This window comes from Ranitomeya variabilis, chromosome 2 (assembly GCF_051348905.1).
Source record: "Ranitomeya variabilis isolate aRanVar5 chromosome 2, aRanVar5.hap1, whole genome shotgun sequence".
NCBI classification, from domain to species: Eukaryota; Metazoa; Chordata; class Amphibia; order Anura; family Dendrobatidae; genus Ranitomeya; species Ranitomeya variabilis.
In genome coordinates, this window is record NC_135233.1 from 599,667,211 (window position 1) to 599,695,196 (window position 27,986).

The 27,986-nt window shown below is 45.9% G+C and overlaps 1 protein-coding gene across 5 annotated transcripts; it reads left to right on the plus strand.

Annotated features, from left to right (window-relative positions):
• The first annotated feature begins 9,494 nt into the window (after nucleotides 1–9,494).
• On the plus strand, nucleotides 9,495–27,975 carry ADAT1 (adenosine deaminase tRNA specific 1). Of its 5 annotated transcripts, none has more exons than XM_077288584.1 (10): nucleotides 9,495–9,643; nucleotides 10,332–10,477; nucleotides 17,289–17,345; nucleotides 17,937–17,991; nucleotides 18,857–18,987; nucleotides 19,136–19,646; nucleotides 19,732–19,871; nucleotides 20,077–20,176; nucleotides 20,409–20,495; nucleotides 27,377–27,975. In XM_077288584.1, exons 1-10 carry the CDS (start codon nucleotides 9,639–9,641, stop codon nucleotides 27,501–27,503), a joined length of 1,359 nt encoding a protein of 452 aa, XP_077144699.1. In that variant the 5' UTR covers nucleotides 9,495–9,638; the 3' UTR covers nucleotides 27,504–27,975. The 5 variants fall into 5 exon arrangements, with proteins under 5 accessions (XP_077144699.1, XP_077144700.1, XP_077144698.1 ...); XM_077288585.1 differs by having other exon boundaries at nucleotides 9,615–9,688; XM_077288583.1 differs by having other exon boundaries at nucleotides 9,617–9,785.
• Nucleotides 27,976–27,986: the final 11 nt, after the last annotated feature.

Genomic DNA, 27,986 nt, shown 5'->3' on the forward strand with positions numbered 1-27,986 from the left:
TTCTTGGCGTGTAGAGTGTTAATATACGGTGGTAGCTGTGGGACTGTTCCTGTGCTGAAGGTGGCTGCGTTGGTTCTGAGCCCTCATCGTCGCTCTTCATACATCGTCGTGCTCGGATTCCAGCTCTCGTATACAGAACTGGGCAAAACTTTGGACATGGAAAAAAACCAAGCTAAGATGGACCGAAATCCTAGAAAAAATCTATAAACAAAAAAGACAAGGATCCCTAAACTGTAACTTTTTAATAGAACCAGTAAAAAACTCTATTTAACATGAATAATTGAGTAAAAAAAGTGAGAAAATATTCAATGTACCTAAAAAAAACCCCTAGGTCACACTACAATGAGTACTGCCTGGCAGTGGAGGTTGGCACCCTACTTTTTCTCGGTTGGCGCCCCCACTCCTCGACGGCTCACCCTTTTATTCCCTAGAAAATACCTACAATAAAGGAAAACTGGTGAACCCTAAAATCATGTACCTATACTATCACCTGCCTGGCAGTGGAGGTAGACACCCTGATTTACTGCGGTAGGTGCCCCCACTCAACGATGACTGCCCCTAGGCCTAGGGGCAGTCATCGTTGAGTGGGGGCACCTACCGCAGTAAATCAGGGTGTCTACCTCCACTGCCAGGCAGTACTCATTGTAGTGTGACCTAGGTTTTTTTTTAGGTACATTGAATATTTTCTCACTTGTTTTACTCAATTATTCATGTTAAATAGAGTTTTTTACTGGTTCTATTAAAAGTTACATTTCCAGTTCATCCACCTGACAGCACCATGGAGGTTGTCTTCTTATCCACAGTGGGACAGGAAACCACGAGTATAAAAGGACCCTCCCCTTACCAAACTTCAGTGTTTTTCCTGTCCCACTTTGGATAGGAACTACGAGACTCCGGTAGCTCCGTTCCGGGGAGTGTGGATCGGGGGGCTTAGGCCCTTTTTACCCTTCCCACTGCAAGACCCCGTGCACTGAAACCCGACACAGGGTCCCTCAGCTTACCCAGTGCAGCGCTGCTCCTGGGATCGCCGGTCACTCCTCTTGAGGGGCTCTTGACCGTGCACGCCGCCCAGGGCTGCCCCTGTGAACGGGCGGGCGGCCCTGCCGTTCACCGCCGCCCAGACTTTCTCCGGCGGGCGGGCAGCCCTGCATCTCACCGCAGCGCCGCATCACTGAAGCGCTGCACGCTGTAACCCCGCATACTACTTCCGGGTCGCGGTGGGCGGGGTCGGCGTCTGTCTCTCTCTCTATGGGAGAACAGAGCACTTCCGGGGCATACCGGCGAGCGCGAACGCTTCAACGCCAGGAGGACAAGCTTATAAGGTAAAAAGAGCATTAGACACTATCCTGCATATGGTCCGAAATGGAGGATACCGCCAGGATAGAGGGAGAGAGCCAGGCACACGTAAGTCCCCTAGAGAGGGCAACCACTAAGGCTTACCTCCCAGTAACATGCACATCCTTCTAAAACGGGGCTGTTTCTATTGTTGTAGGTAGCCCCCGCCACTGCGGCCAAGAAAGGAAAATATAAGAAGTGCCCCATATGCTCCATTAAATTGAAAGAGACATGGCAAAAACCCCTGTGTGAGCCCTGCACTAATCGCATCCTGGGGGAAGAACAGGCCGCTCTCATGTCTTAACATGCGGGCTATTATCAGGGAGGAGGTGCAGGCGTCAGTCTCTGGTTTAATGACCCCTCAAATCTCACAGCCGGATAATAGGAAGAGAATGAGGGATTCGGACTCTACGTCTGAAGGAGCGTTGTCCAATTCAGATCTGGAGGAAGACGAGTTTAGAGACCCTCCTGAGAAGGGAAAAAAGTACTTGTTTTCTTCAGTTGACACGGATGAGTTGCTAGGTGCTGTGAGGCACACCATGCAAATTGAAGAACCACCAACCTCTCGTTCAATACAAGATGAGATGTTCGGCGGATTACGAGCCCACACCTCAAAAGTCTTTCCCGTTAATGCTCATATTCGCGGGATGATCCTGGAGGAGTGGGAAGAGGCGGAAAAACGCCTAATTGTCCCTAAAGACTTTAAACTACGCCTCCCATTTGATCCAGCGGAAGTCAAAGACTGGGAGGACGTTCCCAAAATAGACGTTCCTCTAGCTAGGGTCTCCAAGCGAACGGCAATACCCTTCGAGGACTCATCTAACTTGAAGGAGGCTATGGATAGAAAAGCAGACAGTCTCTTGAAAAGAGCCTGGGAGAGCTCGGCAGCTGTAATGCGTGCTAACATAGCGGCGACATCAGTAGCGCGATCTATGCACTTATGGGTAGATGACCTAGCGGATCAACTTTCCTCTAAAACCCCTAGAGAAGCTATATTAAAATCCCTTCCCCTTCTTAAAATGGGAACAGATTTCCTAGCAGACGCATCGGCAGAATCAGTAAGATTTACCGCTAGAAATCAGTCCTTAACAAATGCGACCAGAAGAGCAATCTGGCTTAAAAATTGGTCAGGGGACGTACATTCCAAAAATAAACTCTGCGCCATCCCATTTTCAGGCGGGAGGGTATTCGGTCCGGTACTAGACGACATCTTAGAGAAAGCGTCAGATGATAAAAAGGGGTTCCCTGAGGACAAACGCAAAAAGTATCAGCCCTTTCGGAGGTCACGTTTTAATCAGAGAACTGACTATAGGGGGAAAGGGAAACAAGGAAGGTGGAGTTACCCAAAGGGTGGAGAAACTAAAACTAAAAGTAAAGAATCCACCTTCTCAGGCTCAACGTCGGGTTACCACAGAAAGTGACGCCATCAGTGTGGGGGGGCGTTTAACCGATTTTTTGGAGGGCTGGCAAAAAATCACTACAAGCCCATGGGTGCTACAACTAGTGGCTCAGGGTTACAGAATAGAATTCTCCTCCCCTCCCCCACGGAAATTCCTGATCTCCAGCTCCCATCTCGCCTCATCATCTCCCATGTGGGTAGATATTCAGGATCTTCTGAAAACAGCCGCGATTGTCCCAGTACCTCCCCAAGAGATAGGGCAAGGGTTTTACTCAAGCCTATTTTCCATTATAAAACCCTCGGGGGAGTCCAGGACCATTATAAACCTCAAACATCTAAATACTTGGGTTGTGTACAAACGGTTCAAGATGGAGTCACTAAAATCTACGGTTCCCCTCTTGGACAGGGGGGTGGTGATGTGCACCCTAGACTTAAAGAGTGCGTATTACCACGTTCCTATCTGCCTAAACCACCAAAAATATCTGAGGTTCGCAGTAGAAAAAGAAGGAAAAGTCCTTCATTACCAGTTTCGCTGTCTTCCGTTTGGTCTAGCTTCGGCCCCAAGGGTTTTTACGAAGATTATGACAGAGGTAGTAGCCTACCTAAGAAATCGAGATGTCATAGTCGTCCCGTATCTGGACGACTTTTTAGTGGTTGCAGACACAGTGAGTCAACTCAGGACCGACTGTCAGTTTGTAATCTCCACTCTGCAGAATTTGGGGTGGATCATAAATTGGGCAAAATCCGATCTGGTTCCCAAACGGAGAATAAAATTCCTCGGAGTCATACTAGACTCGAACGTGAGAATGTCTTTTCTGCCAGAAGAAAAACTGCGAGGCATAATAGACAAAATTCATCTTTTTACAGAGAGCAGGGTTTCCATCAGAGATGCCATGAAGATCCTGGGACTAATGACGGCTTGCATGCCTTGTGTAAATTGGAGTCAATTTCATTCCAGACGGCTTCAACAGGCGATTCTCTCATCCTGGAGGCGATTCTCTCATCCTGGGACAGAAGACAGGGATCCTTGGACAAAATTATACAGCTGCCAAACCAAGTGAAGACCTCGTTACGTTGGTGGACAAATCCCAAGAATCTCAGGCAAGGAGTGGTTTGGAATCATGTTCCCGAGGTGATAATTACCACGGACGCAAGTCAACAAGGCTGGGGCGGTCACATCCAGGGAAGATATTACCAGGGTCAGTGGACTCGGGAAGACAGTTCGCGGTCCTCAAATTTCAGAGAACTACTCGCAGTCTGGAAGGTTCTATCTTCAGCACAAGCCTTGGTAAAGAACAAACACGTGAAAGTACTCTCGGACAACACAACAGCAGTTGCCTTCCTTCGACATCAGGGTGGTCCGAGGCACAGGGCTCTACAACAGTTGGCGGAACGAATCTTCAGGTGGGCAGAGATGACGGTACTCTCGGTCTCGGCTGTTCACTTGGAAGGCTCCAGCAACCAAGTGGCGGACTTCCTGAGCAGAAGAACGGTTCTATCAACAGAATGGGAGTTAAACAACGAGGTTTTCAAAAACTTGTGTCATCATTGGGGAAACCCGAAGATAGACCTCTTTGCGACCAGACAAAATGCAAAGGTCAACATCTTCTACTCGCTGAACCCCCAGGAAAACCCGGCGGGAGTCGATGCCTTCTCCCAATCATGGGAAAGAGGTCTGTTGTATGCGTTCCCTCCGCTTGCACTAATACCAAAAACTCTCAGGAAAATTGCAGAAGACAGAGCCACAGTCCTGCTCGTGGTACCATACTGGCCGAAGAGGAGCTGGTTTGCCTTACTGAAAAAAATGTCAAAGGAGAAACCAATTATTCTTCCACAAAGAGCAGACATCCTCTTTCAAGGTCCTATTCTCCACCGGAATCCAGAAACCCTTCGTCTATCGGCCTGGATCCTGAGCGGCAAGTCCTGAGAGCAAAGGGTTTATCAGATGAAGTGATTTCTACATTGAAAGCAAGTAGAAAGCCAGTAACCTCTTCAATCTATTCCAAAATTTGGAAAAAATTCTGCAGCTACTGTGGAGAAACTAGTCGATACTGACCAGTCTAACGTACCTAAAATCCTTGACTTTTTACAGGCAGGGTTTAAAGCAGGTCTTAGACCTAGCACTTTAAGGGTACAAGTAGCGGCCCTTAGCGTTTTTTATGATTGTTCTTTATCAGCTCACCCATGGATAAGTCGATTCTCCAGGGCAGTTTCAAGACTAAAGCCATTAATAAGGAAAACTATTCCGCCTTGGGATTTAAATTTGGTCCTTAACGAATTGTGTAAAATTCAGCTTGATTCAGGGGATAATCCAGACATAGGTAAATTGTCCCTAAAGACGGCCTTTCTTGTAGCCATTACTTCGGCAAAGAGACTAGGAGAGCTTCAGGCCCTCTCTATTCAGGATCCATATTTACAGGTCTTTCATGATAGACTAGTTCTGAGACTGGACCCAGCTTTCCTCCCGAAAGTGGTCTCCGAATCAAATATTAATCAGGAGGTCATACTTCCTTCCTTTTTTCAGTCTCCCAGAAATCAAAAAGAGTCTCTTTACCATAGCCTGGACGTTAGAGAATCGGTTCTTAAATACCTAGAGGTTACAGCACCCTGGAGGGTGGATAATAATCTTTTTGTTCAGTTTAAAGGCCCAAATAAGGGTAGGAAAGTGTCTAAATCCACAATCGCAAGATGGATTAGATCTACGATAATTTCGCCTTATAAAGCCCGGGGAAGGGATCCGCCGGGATATATCAGAGCACATTCGTTTAGGTCAATGGCAGCCTCATGGGCAGAAAAAGGGGGGGCTTCAGCAGATCAAATTTGTAACGCCGCTTCCTGGTCAAATCTTAGTACATTCTCCAAACATTACAAACTAGACGTGACGTCAACGCAATTAAGTTTTGGCAGGAGGGTACTCCAGGCAGTATTCCCACCCTAGGAAGTAGTCTGCTTTGGTACTTCTCCATGGTGCTGTCAGGTGGATGAACTGGAAAACGGTAATTAGTCTTACCGGTAATAGTATTTCCAGGAATCCATCCTGACAGCACTGTTAGTTTCCCTTCCCATGCTAATTTACTAAGTACTGATGTGATGTAAACATTTGTATCTTGTTTATGTTTAAATAAAACTTTCTTTTTGGCATCCATCCAGATGTGGTTCTTTGAAAATCACTGAAGTTTGGTAAGGGGAGGGTCCTTTTATACTCGTGGTTTCCTGTCCCACTGTGGATAAGAAGACAACCTCCATGGTGCTGTCAGGATGGATTCCTGGAAATACTATTACCGGTAAGACTAATTACCGTTTTTAGGGATCCTTGTCTTTTTGGTTTATACAAAACTTTGGACATGTCTGTTCATACAATGGTGTAAGGTGCGCATTGTAGATTCAGACTGAAGGTGGCAAAACCACGAAGGAAGGAACGCAAATGGAAACAAGATGTAAGGACCAAACCAGAAACTGTTTCGCCTTTGGTTCCTAACTGTACCCCCTTTTACTCTGATGACCTCTTTACACCCCCTTGGCTTTCTCTGGCAGCTTCATCAGGTAGTCACCTGGAATGGCTTCTAATGAACAGGTCGCCTCGTTGAGAGCTCATTTGTGAGCCTTCTGAAAGTATTTGCATCCATCAGGTGTGTCTTGCGAAGGCGACGTTGGTACTTAACTACATTCTGTGCCAGAAAACGGCAAGAACCACCCAACGATAGGACCTCCGATGAAGGACTTGAAACGTGCACTTCATCTCTTTGCATCAAAAACGAAAGAATTTGCGGCACTCTTATTTAATTTTTTCCTTTTTTTTATAGATTATTTTTAACGATGGTCTAGAAAGGTACAAATAAATTAAGACAAATATAGAGAATTTTGTTTTTCTTTTGCTCAAAATCCATGAGTACGTGTGTGCTGTATTTGGAGATTTTAGCACAAAAAAACAAGACCAAAAGGCAATTAAAGACTGCAACTAATGAATCGGACCTATAATATGCAAGTCCACGACCCCAAAGCATAGTTTCTGCAAATTATTATTTTTCTCCTCCAGTGTTTTTTTTTTTTTTTTAATGCGGAAAATCCACTTCAATTTACAGTTTGAGCAAAGTGGATGTGACTCTGAAAACGCCGCCTGCCCGCTGTGCCTTTATAGTTGCATGTGAACCGTGCCTTTTAATTTTCCCTATTGGCTTCTGAAAAAGCAATTAAAAATGCTGCCTTAAGACCTGCACCAAAACCTCTTAAAAAAAAAAAAAAAAAAAATGAAAATAGGCATCCAAAAAACAGCAATAGACACATTAGGATAAACTGCCACATGTTAAATGAAAAGGATGATGAAAATGCAACTTCTTATACTTACAGATAAAATCATATCTTCCGCTTCATCCTAGGGATGACACATGGGGTGAGAGATTTCCTTTTTTTTTTTTTCTTATTCCATTTGACTCAGTGTTATATTTGTCTCCATATGCTGAATGCTTTGACATTCGGAGGCAGAGCAGCAGAGTTTCCCTCCTCAGGTCTATATTCTCTATTAATGACTTGTCCACCACTGCGACTGTCTATTCATTTATATTACCTATGTGTAACGAAGGAGTTCTCCTTTTATACTACCCTCTACATCAGTGTTGCCCAACTCCGGTCCTCAAGAGCCACCAACAGGTCATGTCTTCAGGATTTCCTTAGTATTGCCCAGGTGATCATTGCATTACCTGGAAAGTCAAGCATTCCATAACCTGTGACATACTAAGGAAATCCGGAAAACATGACCTGTTGGTGGTTCTTGAGGACCGGAGTTTAGGAAAGTTACATTTTACTTTTCTCACCTTGCTACTATCTTCTAGAATATGAGTTTTGGGAATTAGATGTTGATCAGGGCTGCTGGCCCTTTGTTTCTTTCGGTCTCAACCTCCACTACACTGTGTGCAGAATTATTAGGCAAGTTGTATTTTAAAGGATTATTTTTATTATTGATCAACAACTAAGTTCTCAATCAACCCAAAAGACTCATAAATATCAAAGCTTAATATTTTTGGAAGCTGGAGTGTTTTTTTTTTTAGATTTGGCTATCTTAGGAGGATATCTGTTTGTGCAGGTAACTATTACTGTGCAGAATTACTAGGCAACTTAATAAAAACCAAATATACTAACATCTCACTTGTTTATTTAAACCAATATAACTGCACAAAATTTAGAAATAAACATTTCTGACATGCAAAAACAAAATCCCCAATAGTTAGTGACCAATACAGCCACCTTTCTTTCTGATGACACTCAGCAGCCTCCATCCATAGATTCTGTCAGTTGCTTGTTCTGTTTACGACCAACATTGCGTGCAGCAGCCACCACAGCCTCCCAGACACTGTTCCGAGAGGTGGACTGTTTTCCCTCCCTGTAGATCTCACATTTTATGAGGGACCACAGGTAGTGGTAGTTGGAGGCATGTGATGGAGCATTGTCCTGCATGAAAATCATGTTTTTCTTGAACGATACCGACTTCTTCCTGTACCACTGCTTGAAGAAGTTGTCTTCCAGAAACTGGCAGTAGGTCTAGGAGTTGAGCTTCACTCCATCCTCAACCAGAAAAGGTCCCACAAGTTCATCTTTGATGACACCAGCCCATATCAGTACCCCACCTCCACCTTGCTGGCGTCTGAGTAAGAGTGGAGCTCTCTGCCCTTTACTGATCCAGCCTCAGGCCCATCAAGAGTCACTCTCATTCCATCAGCCCATAAAACCTTCGAGTCAGTCTTAAGATATTTCTTGGCCCAGTTGACGTTTTATCTCATGTTTCTTGTACAAAGGTGGTCGTTTTTCAGCCTTCCTTACCTTGGCCATGTCCCTGAGTATCGCACACCTTGTGCTTTTTGTTACTCCAGTAACGTTGCAGTTCTGAAATATGGCAAAACTGGTGGCAAATGGCATCTTGGCAGCTTCACGCTTGATTTTCCTCAATTCATGGGCAGTTATTTTGAGCCTTTTTTGCCTAACACACTTCTTGCGACCCTGTTGGCTATTTGCCATGAAACACTTGATTGTTCGGTGATCACGCTTCAAAAGTTTGGCAATTTCAAGACTGCTGCATCCCTCTGCAAGACATCTCACAATTTTGGACTTTTCAGAGCCCGTCAAATCTCTCTTCTGACCCATTTTGCCAAAGGAAAGGAAGTTGCCTAATAATTAAGCACACCTTATATAGGGTTTTGATGTCATTAGACAACACCCCTCCTCATTACAGAGATGCACATCACCTGATTTACTTAATTGGTAGTTGGCTCTCAAGCCTGAACAGCTTGGAGTAGGACAACATGTATAAAAAGTATCATGGGATCAAAATACTACTTGCCTAATAATTCTGCACACAGTGTATATTTTCTAAAGCCAAAATACTCTTCTAAAGGCGGCAAATCCTGATTACTCGAGGGTGGAGCCAACAACCAGATTACTCGGGGGTGGGAGCCATCAGCCTGATTACTCAGGGGTGGAGCCTTTACTCTGAGAGTCCAGTTTTCATTAGCAGCATAAAAGATGTAGGATCCAGTTTCTCCCCATAGATTAATGTGAGAAATAGCATCTGCTGTAGCCTGCAGTTATCAGGGCACCCTGGGAGTTGTAGTTCTGCACTCAGCAGAGATCTGCATTGCTCTATAACACCACTGTTCGGTGTCCCTTCCCCTCCTAGTATTCAGGTATATAATGACATAAATCATCTGTTTCCCTCTGCATTTATCCGCAGTCTGCACACACATCCCGATTTGGTCTCAGTCTCCATATCACCAGTGCACTGTGTGAGGGATTCTGGGTATTGTAGTCCTGCATGTAACATCGGCTTATCTGTAACGAAACCAACCAGCGGGAAAAGACTACAACTCCCAGAAGCCCTCAGGCGTGACGCCCACATTCCGGTCAGGCGCTAAGTATGATGTGAGTGTAACATGACGGAAAGAAAGGAACGAGCCGCGGAGCCCGGTGTGTGAGGAGAAGTGGAGTGTGGACTGTCGGCCGCGGCGCCTTTATAGCCTCCGTACTCAGCGGCGCGCGTGGTGACGTCATCACTAATGGCGGGGTATGGGAGCCGGTGTGCAGCAGCTCCCAGAAGGCTCTGCGGTGCCCAGGACCCACAGGGGTCGGCCTGAGCAGTCTCCAATGCAGCCAGGCTGCCGGTATTTCCCTCTGGGAATAGCGCTGGAAACCGGACGCTGCGCGTCTCTATGGGCGATTATTTACAGTTTGGGGCAGGAACCATCCCTCCCCCCAGTCCTGCCAACCTTGTAACCAATGGATCTCATGAATTAAAGGGATTGTCCATCACAGGTCACTTCTGCCCCGGGAGGTGAGCGCTGTGACGTCACGTCTCCAAGTACCTGTGTAGTGAGCTGCAACGGATGATCCCTTTAATCCAAGCGAATGCCATGTGATTGCTTTATCACCCGCAAGTGCGCAGCAAGCAAGTCGCCAACACTCCGGCTAATTACGACTGCCACTTGCTTGTCGTGAGCCAGGTCACAATGTCCTGGCATGCCACATTCACCATTAAGTCCCAGCCTAAGCCAGGACTGGTTGCATGACTTGTATCTGGTGGTTCATAACGGGATCTTTTTTCCGGTTACAGGTCGGACGCTGCAGATGAGATCGCTGTGTTGTGTTATGATCATTATCGCACCAAGCTCCCTAAGCAAGGCCAACCAGACACCAGCAAGGAATGGACCCTGATGGCGGCGGTGATACAGGTGGAGTCTGTGCCCGGAACCAAGAAAGGTGATGGTGGATACTGGGCTGCTGAGACCTGCCCACGTAGTTCCCTCTCTGTCCACCAGGTGGTGTAATGCCTCCATTTCCAATTCTGCCCACGTAGTTCCCTCTCTGTGCACCAGGTGGTGTAACGCTTCCATATCCAATCTTGCCCACGTAGTTCCCTCTCTGTCCACCAGGTGATGTAACGCTTCCATTTCCAATCCTGCCCACGTAGTTCCCTCTCTGTCCACCAGGTGGTGTAACGCTTCCATATCCAATCTTGCCCACGTAGTTCCCTCTCTGTCCACCAGGTGATGTAACGCTGCCATTTCCAATCCTGCCCGTCTACAACCCCTGGCAAAAATTATGGAATCACCGGCCTTGGAGGATGTTCATTCAGTTGTTTAATTTTGCGGAAAAAAACCCAAATCACAGACATGGCACAAAACTACAGTCATTCAAATGGCAACTTTCTGGCTTTAAGAAACACTAAAAGAAATCAAGAACAAAAAATGTGGTCGTCAGTAATGGTTACTTTTTTTTTTTAACCAAGCATAGGGGAAAATTATGGAATCACCCTGTAAGTTTTCATACCCAAAAATAACACCTGCATCAAATTAGATCTGCTCGTTATTCTGCATCTAACAAGGAGTGATCACACCTTGGAGAGCTGTCGCACCAAGTGGACTAACTTGAATCATGGCTCCAACAAGAGAGATGTCAACTGAAACAAAGGAGAGGATTATCAAACTCTTAAGAGGGTAAATTATCACGCAATGTTGCAAAAGATGTTGGTTGTTCACAGCCAGTTGTGTCTAAAATCTGGAACAAATACAAACATGGAAGGGTTGTTAAAGGCAAACATACTGGTAGACCAAGGAAGACATCAAAGTGTCAAGACTGGAAACTTAACCCCTTAGTGACAGAGCCAATTTGGTACTTAATGACCAAGCCAATTTTTACAATTCTGACCACTGTCACTTTATGAGGTTATAACTCTGGAACGCTTTATCGGATCCCGCTGATTCTGAGTGTTTTTTCGTGACATATTGTACTTCAAGTTAGTGGTAACATTTCTTCGATATTACTTGCGATTATTTATGAAAAAAACGGAAATATGGCGAAAATTTTTAAAATTTTGCAATTTTCAAACTTTGTATTTTTATGCCCTTAAATCAGAGAGATATGTCACGAAAAATAGTTAATAAATAACATTTCCCACATGTCTACTTTACATCAGCACAATTTTGGAAACAACATTTTTTTTTTGTTAGGGAGTTATAAGGGTTAAAAGTTGACCAGCAATTTCTCATTTTTACAACACCGTGTTTTTTTTAGGGACCACATCACCTTTGAAGTCATTTTGAGGGGTCTATATGATAGAAAATAACCAAGTGTGACACCATTCTAAAAACTGCACCCCTCAAGCTGCTCAAAACCACATTCAAGAAGTTTATTAACCCTTTACGTACTTCACAGGAACTGAAACAATGTGGAAGAAAAAAATGAACATTTAACTTTTTTTTGCAAACATTTTACTTCAGAACCATTTTTTTTAATTTTCACAAGTGTAAAAACAGAAATTTAACCACAAATTTTGTTGTGCAATTTCTCCTGAGTACGCCGATACCCCATATGTGAAGGTAACCACTGTTTGGGCGCACCGCAGAGCTTGGAAGAGAAGGAGTGCCGTTTGACTGTTTCAATGCAGAATTGGCTGGAATTGAGATCGGACGCCATGTCGCGTTTGGAGAGCCCCATAATGTGCCTAAACAGTGGAAACCCCCCACAAGTGACACCATTTTGGAAACTAGACCCCTTAAGAAACTTATCTAGATGTGTGGTGAGCACTTTGAACCCCCAAGTGCTTCACAGAAGTTTATAACGTAGAGCCGTGAAAATAAAAAATCGCATTTGTTTTCACAAAAATGATTTTTTCGCCCACAAATTCTTATTTTCACAAGGGTAACAGGAGAAATTAGACCACAAAAGTTGTTGTGCAATTTCTCCTGAGTACGTCGATACCCCATATGTGGAGGTAAACCACTGTTTGGGCGCACCGCAGAGCTTGGAAGTGAAGGAGCACCGTTTGACTTTTTCAATGCAGAATTGGCTGGAATTGAGATCGGATGCCATGTCGCGTTTGGAGAGCCCCTGATGTGCCTAAACAGTGGAAACCCCCCACAAATGACACCATTTTGGAAACTAGACCCCAAGATTTTTTAGCCCCCAAGTTTTTATTTTCACAAGGGTAACAAGAGAAATTGGACCCCAAAAGTTGTTGTCCAATTTGTCCTGAGTATGCTGGTACCCCATATGTGGGGGTAAACCACTGTTTGGGCGCATGGCTGAGCTCGGAAGGGAAGGAGCGCCGTTTTGGAATGCAGACTTTGATAGAATTGTCTGCGAGCGTTGTGTTGGGTTTGCAGACCCCTAATGTACCTAAACAGTAGAAACCCCCAACAAGTGACCCCATTTTGGAAAATAGACCCCCCAAGGAACTTATCTAGATATGTGGTGAGAACTTTGAATGCCCAAGTGCGTCACAGAAGTTTATAATGCAGAGTAGTGAAAATAAAAAATATATTTTTTTCCCACAAAAAAGATTTTTTAGCCCCCAAATTTTTATTTTCACAAGGGTAACAAGAGAAATTGGAACCCAAAAGTTGTTGTCCAATTTGTCCTGAGTATGCTGGTACCCAATATGTGGGGGTAAACCACTGTTTGGGCGCATGGCTGAGCTCGGAAGAGAAGGAGCGCCATTTTGGAATGCAGACTTTGATAGAATTGTCTGTGGGTGTTATGTTGCGTTTGCAGAGCCCCTGATGTACCTAAACAGTACAAACCCCCCACAAGTGACCAAATTTTGGAAACTAGACCCCCTAAGGAACTTATCTAGATATGTGGTGAGAGCTTTGCATGCTCAAGTGCTTCACAGAAGTTTATAATGCAGAGTAGTGAAAATAAAAAAATATTTTTTTTTCCCACAAAAAAGATTTTTAGCCCCCAAGTTTTTATTTTCACAAGGGTAACAGGAGAAATTGGACGCCAATATTTGTTCTCCAATTTGTCCTGAGTATGCTGGTACCCCATATGGGGGGGAAACCACTGTTTGGGCACACGGCAGAGCTCGGAAGAGAAGGAGCGCCATTTTGGAATTCAGACTTTGATAGAATTGTCTGTGGGTGTTATGTTGCGTTTGCAGAGCCCCTGATGTACCTAAACAGTAGAAACCCCCCACAAGTGACCACATTTTGGAAACTAGACCCCCTAAGGAACTTATCTAGATATGTGGTGATAACTTTGAATGCTCAAGTGCTTCACAGAAGTTTATAATGCAGAGTAGTGAAAATAAAAAAATATTTTTTTTCCCACAAAAAAGATTTTTAGCCCCCAAGTTTTTATTTTCACAAGGGTAACAGGAGAAATTGGACCCCAAAAGTTGTTGTCCAATTTATCCCGAGTACGCTGATGCCCCATATGTGGGAGTAAACCACTGTTTGGGCGCACGGCAGAGCTCAGAAGGGAGGGAGCACCATTTGACTTTTTTAGCGCAAAATTGGCTGTCGTGTTTGGAGACCCCCTGATGTACCTAAACAGTGGAAACCCCCCAATTCTAACTCCAACCCTAACTCCAACACACCCCTAACCCTAATCTCAACCCAATCCATAATCCTAATCACAACCCTAACGATAATCACAACCCTAACCCCAAAACAGCCCTAATCTCAACCCTAACCATAACCCTAATCAAAACCCTAAATCCAACACACCCCTAACCCTAATCTCAACCCTAACCTCAAACCTAACCCTAATCCCAATACAACCCTAACCCTAATCCCAACCCTAATCCCAAACGTAACCCTAATCCAAACCCTAACCCTAATCCCAACTCTAACACTAACTTTAGCCCCAACCCTAACCATAACTTTAGTCCCAACCCTAACCCTAATTTTAGCCCCAACCCTAACTTTAGCCCCAACCCTAACTTTAGCCCCAACCCTAACCCTAATTTTAACCCTAACCCTAGCCCTAACTTTAGCCCCAACCCTAACCCTAAGGCTACTTTCACACTTGCGTCGTGTGGCATCCGTCGCAATCCGTCGTTTTGGACAAAAAACGGATCCTGCAAATGTGCCCACAGGATGCCTTTTTTGCCCATAGGCTTGTATTACCGACGGATGGCCACACGTCGCGTCCATCGTGCACTGGATCCTTTGTGTTTTGGCGGACCGTCGTCACAAAAAAGTTCAATGTAACCTTTTTTTTTGTACGTCGCATCCGCCATTTCCGCACATGCGTGGCCGTAACTCTGCCCCCTCCTCCCCAGGACATAGACTGGGCAGCGGATGCGTTGAAAAACTGCATCTGCTGCCCACGTTGTGCACAATTTTCACAACGTGCGTCGGTACGTCGGGCCGACGCATTGCGACCTCCCCGTACCGACGCAAGTGTGAAAGAAGCCTAAGGCTACTTTCACACTAGCGTTGTACTCGGCCCATCGCAGTGTGTCGGGCCGACGTACCGACGCTAGCGTTGTAAGCGCCGCACAACGGGTGCAGCGGATGCTGTTTTTTCAACGCATCCGCTGCCCCATTGTGAGGTGCGGGGAGGTGGGGGTGGAGTTCCGGCAGCGCATGCGCGGTCAGAAATGGCGGACACGTCGCACAAAAAAAGTTACATGTAGCGGTTTTTTGCCGACGGTCCGCCAAAGCACGACGCATCCGTCGCTAATGCAAGTCAATGGAGAAAAAACGCATCCTGCAAGCACTTTTGCAGGATGCGTTTTTTCTCCAACGACGCATTGCGACGGAAGCCAAAAAACGCTAGTGTGAAAGTAGCCTAACCCTAACCCTAGCCCTAAATTTAGCCCCAACCCTAAATTTAGCACCAACCCTAGCCCTAACCCTAGCCCTAACCCTAGCTCTAACCCTAATTTTAGCCCCAACTCGTCTCTCCTGCCGGCCGGCAGATGGCGGGCGCACTGCGCATGCGCCCGCCATTTTCTTTCCCGAGGAAGAAGCCGGCCGGCAAGAGGAGACGCAGGAGGACCCAGGGACACCGGGTGAGTATGATAGGGTCCCCGAATCCCCCTATTTCTCTGTCCTCTGATGTGCGATCACAGTTAAACAGTTAATTACCGGCGATCGCAAAACAGGGGTTGGTAAAAACCGACCCCGATCATGTTCTTTGGGGTCTCGGCTACCCCCGGCAGCCGAGACCCCAAAGATCTTCCGGGCGGCGGGCGCACTGCGCATGCGCCCGCCATTTTTTCCCCGGAAAAAAGATGGCGGCGCCCATCGGGAGCCACGAGGAGCACCGGGGGAGATAGGTGAGTATTTGGGGGCCATCGGGGACCCTATTTCTCTGTCCTCCGATGTGCGATCACATCGGAGGACAGAGAAATTAAATGGCAAATCGCGTTTTTGGTTTTTTTTGTTGCGACCGCCGGTAAACGGTTAATTACCGGCGATCGCAACTCGGGGGTCGGTAAAAACCCCCCAAATCATGTTCTCTGGGGTCTCGGCTACCCTCGGCAACCGAGACCCCAGAGAAAATCCGACTCTGGGGGGCGCTATTCACTTTTTCCACAGCGCCGTTAATTAACGGCGCTGTGGTTTAAGTACCCTTAGCGGCCGCCGTTAAAAGGCATATCGGCGGTTGTTAAGGGGTTAAAGCAATATGTCTCCAAAACAGGAAATGCACAACAAAACAAATGAGGAAGGAATGGGAGGAAACTGGAGTCAACGTCTGTGACCGAACTGTAAGAAACTGCCTAAAGGAAATGGGATTTACATACAGAAAAGCTAAAGAAAGCCATCATTAACACCTAAACAGAAAAAACCAAGGTTACAATGGGCTAAGGAAAAGCAACCGTGGACTGTGGATGACTGGATGAAAGTCATATTCAGTGATGAATCGCAAATCTGCATTGGGCAAGGTGATGATGCTGGAACTTTTGTTTGGTGCCGTTCCAATGAGATTTATAAAGATGACTGCCTGAAGAGAACATGCAAATTTCCACAGTCATTGATGATATGGGGCTGCGTGTCAGGTAAAGGCACTGGGGAGATGGCTGACATTACATCTTCAATAAATGCACAAGTTTATGTTGATATTTTGGACAATTTTATTATCCCATAAATTGAAAGGATGTTTGGGGATGATGAAATCATTTTTCAAGATGATAACGCATCCTGCCATAGAGCAAAAACTGTGCAAACATTCCTTGAAAATAGACACATAAGGTCAATGTCATAGCCTGCAAACAGTACGGATCTCAATCCAATTGAAAATCTTTGGTGGAAGTTGGAGAAAATGGTCCATGACAAGGCTCCAACCTGCAAAGCTGATCTGGCAACAGCAATCAGAGAAAGTTGGAGCCAGATTGATGAAGAGTCCTGTGTGACACTCATTAAGTCCATGCCCCAGAGACTGCAAGCTGTTAGAAAAGCCAGAGGTGGTGCAACAAAATACTAGTGATGTTGGAGTGGTTTTTTTGGTTTGTTTTTCATGATTTCATAATTTTCCCCCTATGCTTGGTTAAAAAAAGTAACCACTACTGATTACCATTTTTTGTTCTTGATTTCTTTTAGTGTTTCTTAACGCCAGAAAGTTGCCATTTGAAATGACTGTAGTTTTGCGCCATGTCTGTGATCTGCTTTTTTTCTACAAAATTAAACAACTGAATGAACATCTTCCAAGGCCGGAGATTACATAATTATTGCCAGGGGTTGTAGTTCCCTCTCTTCCCACCAGGTGGTGTAACGCGTCTATTTCCAATTCTAAGATGCGATCGTCTTATACTGTATTTTATTTCCGTTGTATTTCACAGTTGTTGCTATGGGAACTGGAACAAAATGTATCGGGCAATCAAAATTACAGAAGACCGGTGAGTATGCCATCACTAGATTGAAGAATCTCTTTAACCCCTTCACGACATTCGCCGTACATATACAGCGCTGCGGGATGTGCATTCCTGCAAACCCTCATACATGGGGCAATGATAGTGTCAGCTCACTTGCAGAGCCGGCACAATTAGCGGGTGTCTGCTTTAGATCATGGCTGACACCGGCAGAAACAATCTGTGCTAGCGCAGATCGTGGACGTTTAACTCCTCTAATGCCCCTGTCAGTAGTGACATCGATGGGCATCGCAGCAGGAGGGAACTCCGTTACTGCTCCCATTGGCACAATGCAATCATGAAGCTGAAAGCAGGCTGGGGGTGAAGGAGTTAAGGATCTTTATGAATTGCTCAACTTTTTTTGTTAACTTCTAAATAGAGATCTGTCATCCATTATGGCCGGTATGATGGGAGTCAACTCGTCTGCCCGTCCATAAATAAACACTCAGATGGGCCAAAATATATGTGTAATTTAATAGGACTGAGCGGATGTTGACTCCACTTATTTCAATGTCTTGTACTGTATACGGGGACAGACACGAGCCCTGTCATTAACCACTACATTATGTTCCTGCCCAGGTGACGTTCTCCAGGACAGTCATGCAGAGATAATTGCCAAGAGGAGTTTTCAGAGGTAACGATGCTGAGTTTGCATGAATGCTTGTTAGTCACAGACAGGAGAACCAAACATCTCATTACTTGTCGGCTTTGCTGGGGAAAGTTTCCGTAGTAAATCCACAGTGGCAAGTCTACACTTAATGTTTCAGATGTTGGTCTTGACTTTCCTGCTGATCTTCTGCAGGGAGCAAAATATACTTTTTAGTCTCCCCATGACTGGTCCTGGCCGGTCCGGTAAACCTCTACTTCCTGTGATGAGGTTTTATCCCAGCGATTGTCAGGAGCATTCAGACATGTTCACAGGAGGCCTGATTGTACCTGAACCCTCAAGAAATTAATTTGGAGCGTCACCGGGGGGGGGCGAGTATAGGACAACGGGGGTGTGTGTATAGGAGCGCCAACGGGGGGCGAGTATAGGATTGAGAATGGGTGTATCCTCCCCAAACTGTAGGGTGGAGTAGCACTTCTCATCTTTACCTACAGGCTGAGAGAAGCTGGAGCACAGCACAGTACACGTGACTGGCGCCCATTTCCTCCGCAGATCTCCCGTCCTGTGCGCTGAAGCATAAAAGCCCAATGCAAAAATAAAAGGCAGAAAGTGAAGGGACAATACGGCTCGTAGAGGATTAGAAAACATGACCATTGTGTTCTGTGCACTGGTCGGGTGCGGAGATGCAGGTCAGCGCCGTAATATGTGGGAACGAGCTGCAATGTCGTTCTCAATCTGGGCGCTGCTTGTGATGATATAACTGTGACTTGAGTCGCGTATAAGATCGGCCATGTCTAGGGGATGATCAGACCGCTCGTCTTCCAGAGCGACACTTGGCTTTTGCTTAGTACTACAGGCTGTAATGGGGGCTCTGCCTTCTTGTCTCGGCCAGGTATCTCCTCCATCAGCTTTCCTTAGCGCTGTCAGGGAGCCGGGATTGTGTTCTTGTCCCTGGAAGCGACCCCAAGAGGTGGGCACTGAGGCCGGGGGTCTCCTTTATGTTCTTCACCAGTCACACACCATGTAAGTACCTGCTTATGCTAATAGAGGGGGTCCCTGTGTGTCGCTGCCATGTTGGGGCCCCTGTGGATCCACATAGGAGACACACCGTTCCCTCCCGTGTCTGGCCACCATAGAGCATCCATCTAATACCCCACTATTTGCCCTACAGGCGGTGATGCCTCCATTATTCCCATGCTTTCCCCAGAGGACCAGCTCTGTCCCACGTCCGCAGCATCATCCGAGGAGACATTGATCACGGCTGGCAATAAAAGGAAGCCATCGGCTTGTGATTCCACCGCTGCTAAGAGAATGAGACAAGATGGATCCAATCCGGAAACCAGGGGAAAAACTGAAGAGAAGGAACAGGAGGACAGTGCAGATTTGACCCCTGAGCCCATAGATGTGTTCAGGACCGGAGCGAAGTGCGTTCCTGGGGAGGTGCAGGACAGGCGGGATCCAGGGCCAGACTATCACACTGTGGGGGTCCTCCGCATCAAGCCTGGCCGGGGGGACCGCACCATATCCATGTCCTGCAGCGATAAGATGGCGCGCTGGAACGTGCTGGGCCTCCAGGGGGCGCTACTCATGCACTTTCTACAACAGCCCATCTATCTGTCCTCTGTGGTGGTGGGCAAGTGCTCGTTCAGCCGGCAGTCCATGGAGCGGGCTCTGCACAGCCGGTACTCCATACTCCGTGCTCCATGGTCACTGTTCACATTGAGCAGTGGCAAACACATCTGATTTGCTTATTTCTTCCCTATCCAGGTGCCGAGATGTATGGGGTCTGCCCGACGGATACCGGGCGCATGAGCCGCAGATTCTGCAGTCACAACTACAGTTTCAGCATGGAAGAGACTCACTGAGCAAGGCGGACAGTGCAAGGAAGATGGTGCCCTGTGGGGCAGGTGAGTGTATGTCAGAGATGTATGCCTGACCGTACCCTGCTGCACGGGTCCCTAATGTTATCAAGGGCACAGCAACCAGATAGTACAGCCAAAAAACGTACAGAGATTGTGTCTGGTGTGGAACGACCATCTCAGCTCTGCTACATCGGACGAATCCTCCACAGACACGACTGATCTTTAACGTTGTGTTCAATGTTTCCTGCAGCGATTAGTTGGTGCGCAGTCCCACATCAGCCACTAGATGTCACCGCTAACGGCTACCGACAAGGGACAACGAAGAAAGCAATCGGAGCGCCACAGTCTAGGTAGTGATGCCGCTGGTGGGGGGCTGCAGAGGGTTTTGCACCCTAGCAGGTCTGTAACCGGGCATGGTGCCGGGACATCGAGGCGAGCCACCTACACAGTGGATTGCCCAAAAAGCATTAACATCTGTGGTGGATGGCGTCCCCCTGGGGATTAGTCCGATGTTGTGACCCGGCGAGGACGCGGTGCAGTTACTGCTGTATATAATGGAAGATGATTTATGTTTTTCTCCAGATCCCGAATCTGTAAATTAGAAATGTTTCACACGTTCCGTCACCTGGTGGAGAATCTGGCCGAAGAGCAGATCCCGGCGACCCTCAGGTAACGGCGCCACACAGCCGAAAATGATAAACTGTCCTGAATGTGGGCCTACTGACCCGAACTCAGCAGCGTAATGGTTTCCTATGGCACAGTTGAGTCCAGGTCTGGACATGGCGGCCACCCTCTTAACATCACAGAACGTGAACGTCAGACATGTGAAACTGGCCTTTGGCTGGATATGTGTCCAGGTTTTTGGTGCCACAGATTAATTTCTGCAGTCACTTTTGACCACAGCATCTAAAAGGTTAAACTAAAGGGTCTGTGGACCGCATTGGTCGCTGTACATTTATGGCGCTTGACGTTGATTACTTAGCAGCGTACCTGACGGAAATGTACAGTGGATGGCGCCAAAGGGTTAAAGGTAAAGCTGAATGTTCGGGCAGGACGGCTCGCGCAGGGTGGGACGGCCGGGACGCCTGCCTGCTATTAAGGATTGTCAGTGACTTGTGATGTCACCCCGTCCTGGGATTCAGAGGGGCGAAAGGACAACTATTCTTGTTTACAGTCAAAGGACCACCCTTCCTACGTGTCACAGCTAACGGGGCTACAGGTTACTCACTAATCAGTCCTCCTATAACGACCTTAAAGGGGTTGTCCACTTCAATAAATCGGCGATCTCTTGCTATCCGCCTTAGTCTCACTGCAAGGGGGCTGGCTGGGTGTCCTATAAATCTTTGCTCAACTCTAAGGACTTATCCAAATGACAATGATTTTTTTTTTTTTCTTTTACCAACTTTCATTAGGGTTTGGTCAAAGTGTCAGATCTAACTTTTTAAAAAAAAAAAAAAAAAAAAAGCTTCTATCAAAGAGACATAAATTGTTAGCTCACAAGTGGGATCGGAGCGGTCTCTAATTTATTTATTTTTTTCTTTTTTAGTGGACCCCTAGCCTTAAATTGACAAGTAAACAAAATCGGACTTGTATCTGTGTTTTCGTAACATGTTTGATACATTTCGCCTGCACTGAAATATTGTAACAAACGCTCAGCATAGGAAGTAGCTTTGTGCTACTTCTTATGTATTTAGACTGGATACTTCTGTGACAAACCGTCAGACGTGAGACGTTGCGTGAAGAAAGCAGAGATCGTATAAACTGTGAGGACCTGAGTGTTTTTGGAAAGTTGCAGACTTTTTCGGCAGGATTTAAGCTTTAGTTACAAAAAACAAAACCAGGGACCCCTTTACTTTTGTGATGAGTGATCGGACACCCACGTGGCTCCTTGTGGAGGAGGTTAAACGGCACAATGGAAAAATGAGTCGCCCTTTTAGTCGTCGCCTCGTCTTCTGAGCCCTGAGGATTAGGCGCCTCCATCACCGGCACAAGTCAGGGCTGCAGCGGTGCCAGGAAAAGCTGGCGAATGTCTGTAGTGGGGTCCAGCCCTGGGGGGTTGGGATCACAGGCTTTTCTATGAATGAACCACCTCGTGCCAGGAGGACGTGGGATCGGTTTTCAGCAAATTTTCTACAACTGCACTTAGACCAAATCAACTTTGCCAACTTTTTATTGAACTTTCAGACACTAAAAACCATTTTCTCCCCATGTCCTTCTCACGAAGCTGCCCGTCTCCTTACAATGTGTCAGTAAAAGCTGCCGGACACAGATTGAGGCTGCTATTATAACTCATCCAGATATTCATTCACCGACAACAAGCCAAGACCCTAGGATGTTATCCATGTTTGGGATTTTTTTTTTTTTTTTTTTTATACTTAAATGCATGTATTTGGGGCTAATAATAATTTTTGCAATTGGGTTTTATTCAAAATTTTGCACCGATCACCTTTTAGGGTAAGTTCACACAGGGCATTTTTGTTCCTTTTTTTTTTTTTTCTACAGCAAAACCTGATTTCTTGGCAGGAAAGAAGCTGCGGCAAAAAGGCTTGTTTTGGTGCATTTTTTTCATGTGTTTGGGGGGCTAACTTGTGTCTCTTTGTGCATGCTAATAAAGTTGAGTGCCCCCAGAGGGGGGAAAGGGAAAAAAAAAAACTACTTCCTGTAGAACCGTACCTCTAGATCCATCTGCTGCATACAGTAAAATCACACTGACAGGTTAGAACAGATATATACACTATATCTATATATCAGTAACACACATTTATATGTATATATATATATTACATAGATAAGTAGAAGAAAAGTCGGTTATTCATCTGCCGGGTAGTGTAAGATCACAGCAGAAGCAGACAGGATAGATGGATATACAGATGTCTGGGACAAATACAGTTAGTACAGTGTGTGCAAATTACTGGATATGTAATTCATTAATAAAAGATTATTTGTCGGAAAAAAAAAAATGGTGTGGGTTTCTGCGTAATTTTCGTAACCAGCAGAGGGAAAGTAGACGGCTGGGAGCCGATGTTTATAGCCTGGGATGGGGATAATACCGATGGAGCTTCCCAGGATATTAATATCAGCTCACAACTGTATACTTAAACTTTACTGGATATTAAAATGCGGGACCCTAAAAAAAACAGTCTTCCTATAATTAATAACTAGCAAAGGCTATGCAGACAGCTGTGGGCTGATTTTAATTGCCTAGGAAGGGGCCATAGATACTGCCCCCCCCCTCTCCAGGCTAAAAACATCAGCTCTCAGCAGCCCCAGAAAAAGCGCATCTCTAACATGCGCCAATTCTGGCACTTAGCCTCGCTCTTTCCACTTACCCTGCAGCCATAATAGTTGGGAGGTTGATGTGACCATTGTATTGTCAAGTGGCATAAAGCCCGGAAGTTAGTAAAGGAGAGGCGTCAATAAGACACCCCCATTACTGACACCATAGTCACATTGTAAGAAAACAGACACCCAGAAAAAAGTCCTTTAATTGAAAAAATGACACAGACTCCTTTAATAATCTCAATTAAACTATACTTACGACCTTGCCTAATTCCACGGAAGCCCTTGTTTTCCGTAATAAACCAAAAATAATAAAACAACATCCCTCACCTCTCTGTCGTTCTGTCCCACGCTGTAATCCATGTGTGGGGGCGATAATTCGTTTTCAACCTGGACGGTGCCAAGATGCGACCATCACAGCTGAAAACCACTGGTGAATGACCTGCTGGGGGCGCAGCATCAGTGACTAGCGGTGACGTCACCAAGGCTCCGTTCCCAGCTGGGCTGAACTGCGGTGAGAAAGTCGCACGGTGCAGAAGTTTTACTGGTTTAAATGAGATTATTAACCCCTTCACCCCCGGAGCTTTTTCCGTTTTTTCACTCCCCTCCTTCCCAGAGCCATAACTTTTTTATTTTTCCGTCAATTTGGCCATGTGAGGGCTTATTTTTTGCGGGACGAGTTGTACTTTTGAACGACATAATTGGTTTTACCATGTCGTGTACTAGAAAACGGGAAAAAAATTCCAAGTGCAGTGAAATTGCAAAAAAAGTGCAATCCCACACTTGTTTTTTGCTTGCCTATTTTGCTAGGTTCACTAAATGCTAAAACTGACCTGCCATTATGATTCTCCAGGTCAGTACGAGTTCATAGACACCTAACATGACTAGGTTATTTTTCACCTAAGTGGTGAAAAAAAATTCCAAACTTTGCAAAAAACAAAACAAAACAAAATTGCGCCATTTTCCGATACTCGTAGCGTCTCCATTTTTCGTGATCTGGGGTCAGGTGAGGGCTTATTTTTTGCGTGCCGAGCTGGCATTTTTAATGATAGCATTTTGGTGCAGATACGTTCTTTTGATCGCCCGTTATTGCATTTTAATGCAATGTCGTGGCAACCAAAAAAACGTAAATCTGGCGTTTCGATTTTTTTTCTCATTACGCCGTTTAGCGATCAAGTTAATGCTTTTTTTTATTGATAGATCGGGCGATTCTGAACGCGGCAATACCAAATATGTGTAGGTTGGGTTTTTTTTTTATTGATTTATTTTGATTGGGGCAAAAGGGGGGTGATTTAAACTTTTATATTTTTTTTATTTTTTTCACATTTTTTTTACTTTTTTTTTTTACTTTTGCCATGCTTCAATAGCCTCCATGGGAGGCTAGAAGCAGGCACAACGCGATCGGCTCTGCTATGCAGCAGCGATCATAAGATCGCTGCTACACAGCAGAAATGCCGGTGTGCTGTGAGCGCCGACCACAGGGGGGCACTCACAGCCACCGGCGATCAGTAACCATAGAGGTCTCCAGGACCTCTATGGTTACAATGGAGGAGCATCGCCGACCCCCGATCATGTGACGGGGGTCGGCGATGCGCTCATATCCGGCCGCACGGCCGGATGCGGTAGTTAAATGCCGCTGTCTGCGTTTGACAGCGGCATTTAACTAGTTAATAGCGGCGGGTGATCGCGATTTCACCCGCCGCTATTGCGCGCACATGTCAGCTGTAAAAAACAGCTGACATGTCGCGACTTTGATGTGCGCTCACCGCCGGAGCGCACATCAAAGCAGGGGACCCGACATCTGACGTACTATAACGTCAGATGTCGGGAAGGGGTTAAAGGAGGCTGTGTTATTGTTTTCAATTAAAAGACTTTATTCTTGGTGCTTGTTTTCTTACAATGTGACTATGGGGTTAGTAATGGATAGGTGTCTTCTGGATGCCTCTCCATTAACTAACCTCGGGGCTTGATGTCATCTGACAATACAAAGGTGACATCAACCCCGGCAACTATCACCCCATACAAAGGTGACATCAACCCCCCCCCGCCAACTATCACCCCACTTGCCACCACTACAGGGCAAGTGGGAAGAGCAGGGCAAAGCACCAGAATTGGTGCATTTAATAGATGTGCCTTTCCTGGGCAGCTGCTGGCTGCTATCTTTAGGCTGGGCGGGGGAAGCAACATCCATGGCCCCTTACCAGCCTGAGAATAAGAGCCCCCAGCTGTCTGCTTTAGCAAGGCTGGTTGTCAAAAATGGGGGGATCCCACACCGTTTTTTAAAATTAATTAAAAAATACGTTGTGAGGAACCCGCTGTTCTTGATAATTAGCTTTGCTGACAGCTGAGAGTTGCAGCCCCAAGCTGTGAATTTTGCCTGGCTGGTTAACAAAAATACAGGGGAACCAACGCCGAGTTGTGCTTGTTTTTTTATTATTTATTTACAGCACAGGAGCTGTTGATGAATAATTCCCATCATCTGCTCCTGCTCTCAGTGTTATTAGCGGCAGCAGGTATTGGATGATAGGAGTAGTAGTCCCATCAACTGACACCAGTGACCGGAGGTTAACTGTTTACCTCCGATCACAGCTGAGCGCTCAGTGTTTTTGACAGCGTGGGATCTGCGGCTCTCTGACCGGCGGGGACGATTTACCCGTTAAAAGGGGTGTTTGCCATGATGTCATGCATATGACAGCGTGTCAGATTCTGTTTTCAAGTGAATGGGGTTCGGGTCCGCTCTGCTGGATGACAGACTGCATGGATGCATCATGCCGCCTGCCATCTAGAGGTAGCAGAGCCGAGTGTGAGGTCACATGCTGCTCTCCTTGACTTTTCTGCAGCACATACGCTGCAAGAAAAGTAAATCTGCGTATTTGCAGCGTTTTTTCACCATCCATTCAAGTCAGTGGGTGGAAAACGCTGGAAGAAGCGTGTGTCAGCTCTATGTAAAAAAAAAAAAAAAAAAAACGCAGCAAAGCACAAAATCCTGATGAAAAAAAAAATAAATGTGTGTTTGAGATTTCTGAAATCTCATAGGCTGTTCTGGTACTGTAAAAAGCAGCTGAAAATTAGCAAAAAAGGTAGCAAAAACGCCCAGTGTGAACATACCCTTATAGCCTCAGTAATGTGCAGTTTATTGAATGAGTCATCTAAGAATCCATCAGTGAGCATATTCAGATGGCATGAGCTCCTCTCAGCTGATTATTAACCACAGACCACGTCAACGTTGAAAGTTTCAGGAAATAAAGAACCTGTAAAAGCAAAACGGTGCAAAATTTGTAATTAATCCCAATTTTTTTTATTTTTTTTTTTAAACTTAAATGCATGTAATAAAGTGAAATGTTACATTACATTTTGTGCTTTGACACCTTGCGTCATGAGGACATGCTGTTTTGGGCACCACCAATTTCAGAATCTGAAAATTAGTTTTCACTTTTTTTGATTTTTTAAAATTTTTGACAGCCAAATTTGGGAGGGTGCGTGATACAGTGAGTACTCGCTGTAGGGTGGGAATTGCCCAACAAACCATGGACAGTGCTCACACCCGAGACTGCTATGTTTGCAGCACTCCTGTGAAATAATGGCTTGTTGGGCAATTCCCACCCTTGATCTGCCCAACAGGAGCTGCGTTTAAGGATAGGAAGGCGATTATTTACTTTAACAACTAAAACTAAATTTATTTAATGGTTTTACTTTCAATGGGACAAAAGGAGGTCGATTTGAACTTTTACTTTTTACTATATTTCTTGGGAGAGTTGAAGCTGCGATCGCCCGATCTCCACATAGTGCTTCCGCCCTGCTATGTACAGCAAAAATCACATTCTCCTGTGAACGTAAGCCACAAGCCGGCGTTCACAGGAGATTCACAATGCCAAGCATGGGGGTCTTCTACAGACCCCCTGCTGTCATGACAACCTATTGGCACCCCGCGATCATGTGATGAGTACTGATGGGTGGGATTTGCGATGCGTTGCCAGCTGGCACGTTAAATCCAGTTGTTAAACTGTCAGCGGGATTTAACTGGTTAATAGCTTTGGGGAGACCTCTCCCATGGGAGATTTTAGCCTCTCGATCCCTTACTTTCTCCTCTCGCAGCTTCTTACCTCCTAGAGAACTGCGAGCTGGAGGACATCACCCCGAGGGTTGTACCCCGGCTCTTCCAGCTTAGGCCGTGACTCAAGGACTCGTCTTTATGGTGGTTTCAGGGTTTATTGGTCCCATCGCTGGTTTATGTAAACCTTGTACAATATCTCATACTTTTTCTCCTCCAGGGACTTGAGGACATATTGTGATTACAAAGAAGCTGCTGTGTGTTACCAGGAGGCCTGGAGGCGACTCCGGGAACAGAGCTTCACATCCTGGATCAGAGCGTCACGCGATTACCTGCACTTCAGCTGAGACCCGCAATGGAAATAAGCACGTCCACCCAAGTGTTAAGACTGGCACTGGACCTGAGGATTGGTAATCGGTGCATCCACCCAAGTGTAAGACTGTCACTGAACCCGGGGATTGGTAATCTGTGCGTCCACCCAAGTGTAAGACTGGCACCGAGCCCAGGGATGGGAAATCGGTGCGTCTACCCAAGTGTGAAACTGGCACCGAACCCGGGGATTGGTAATCAGCACGTCAACCCCTGTGTAAGACTGGCACCGAACCCAGAAATTGGTAATTGGACCTGGAGATTGGTAATTGACGCATCCACACAAGTGTAAGACTGGCACCAAACCCGGAGATTGGTAATTGGCATGTCCACCTAAGTGTGAGACTGGCACCGAACCCGGGGATTGGCCTCTTCTGTACACCGTCCAATTATCAGGAAACGAGTATTTCTAGGATTATTATTTGATAAAAAAAAGGCATCTTTCAATTACTTTCTTTGTA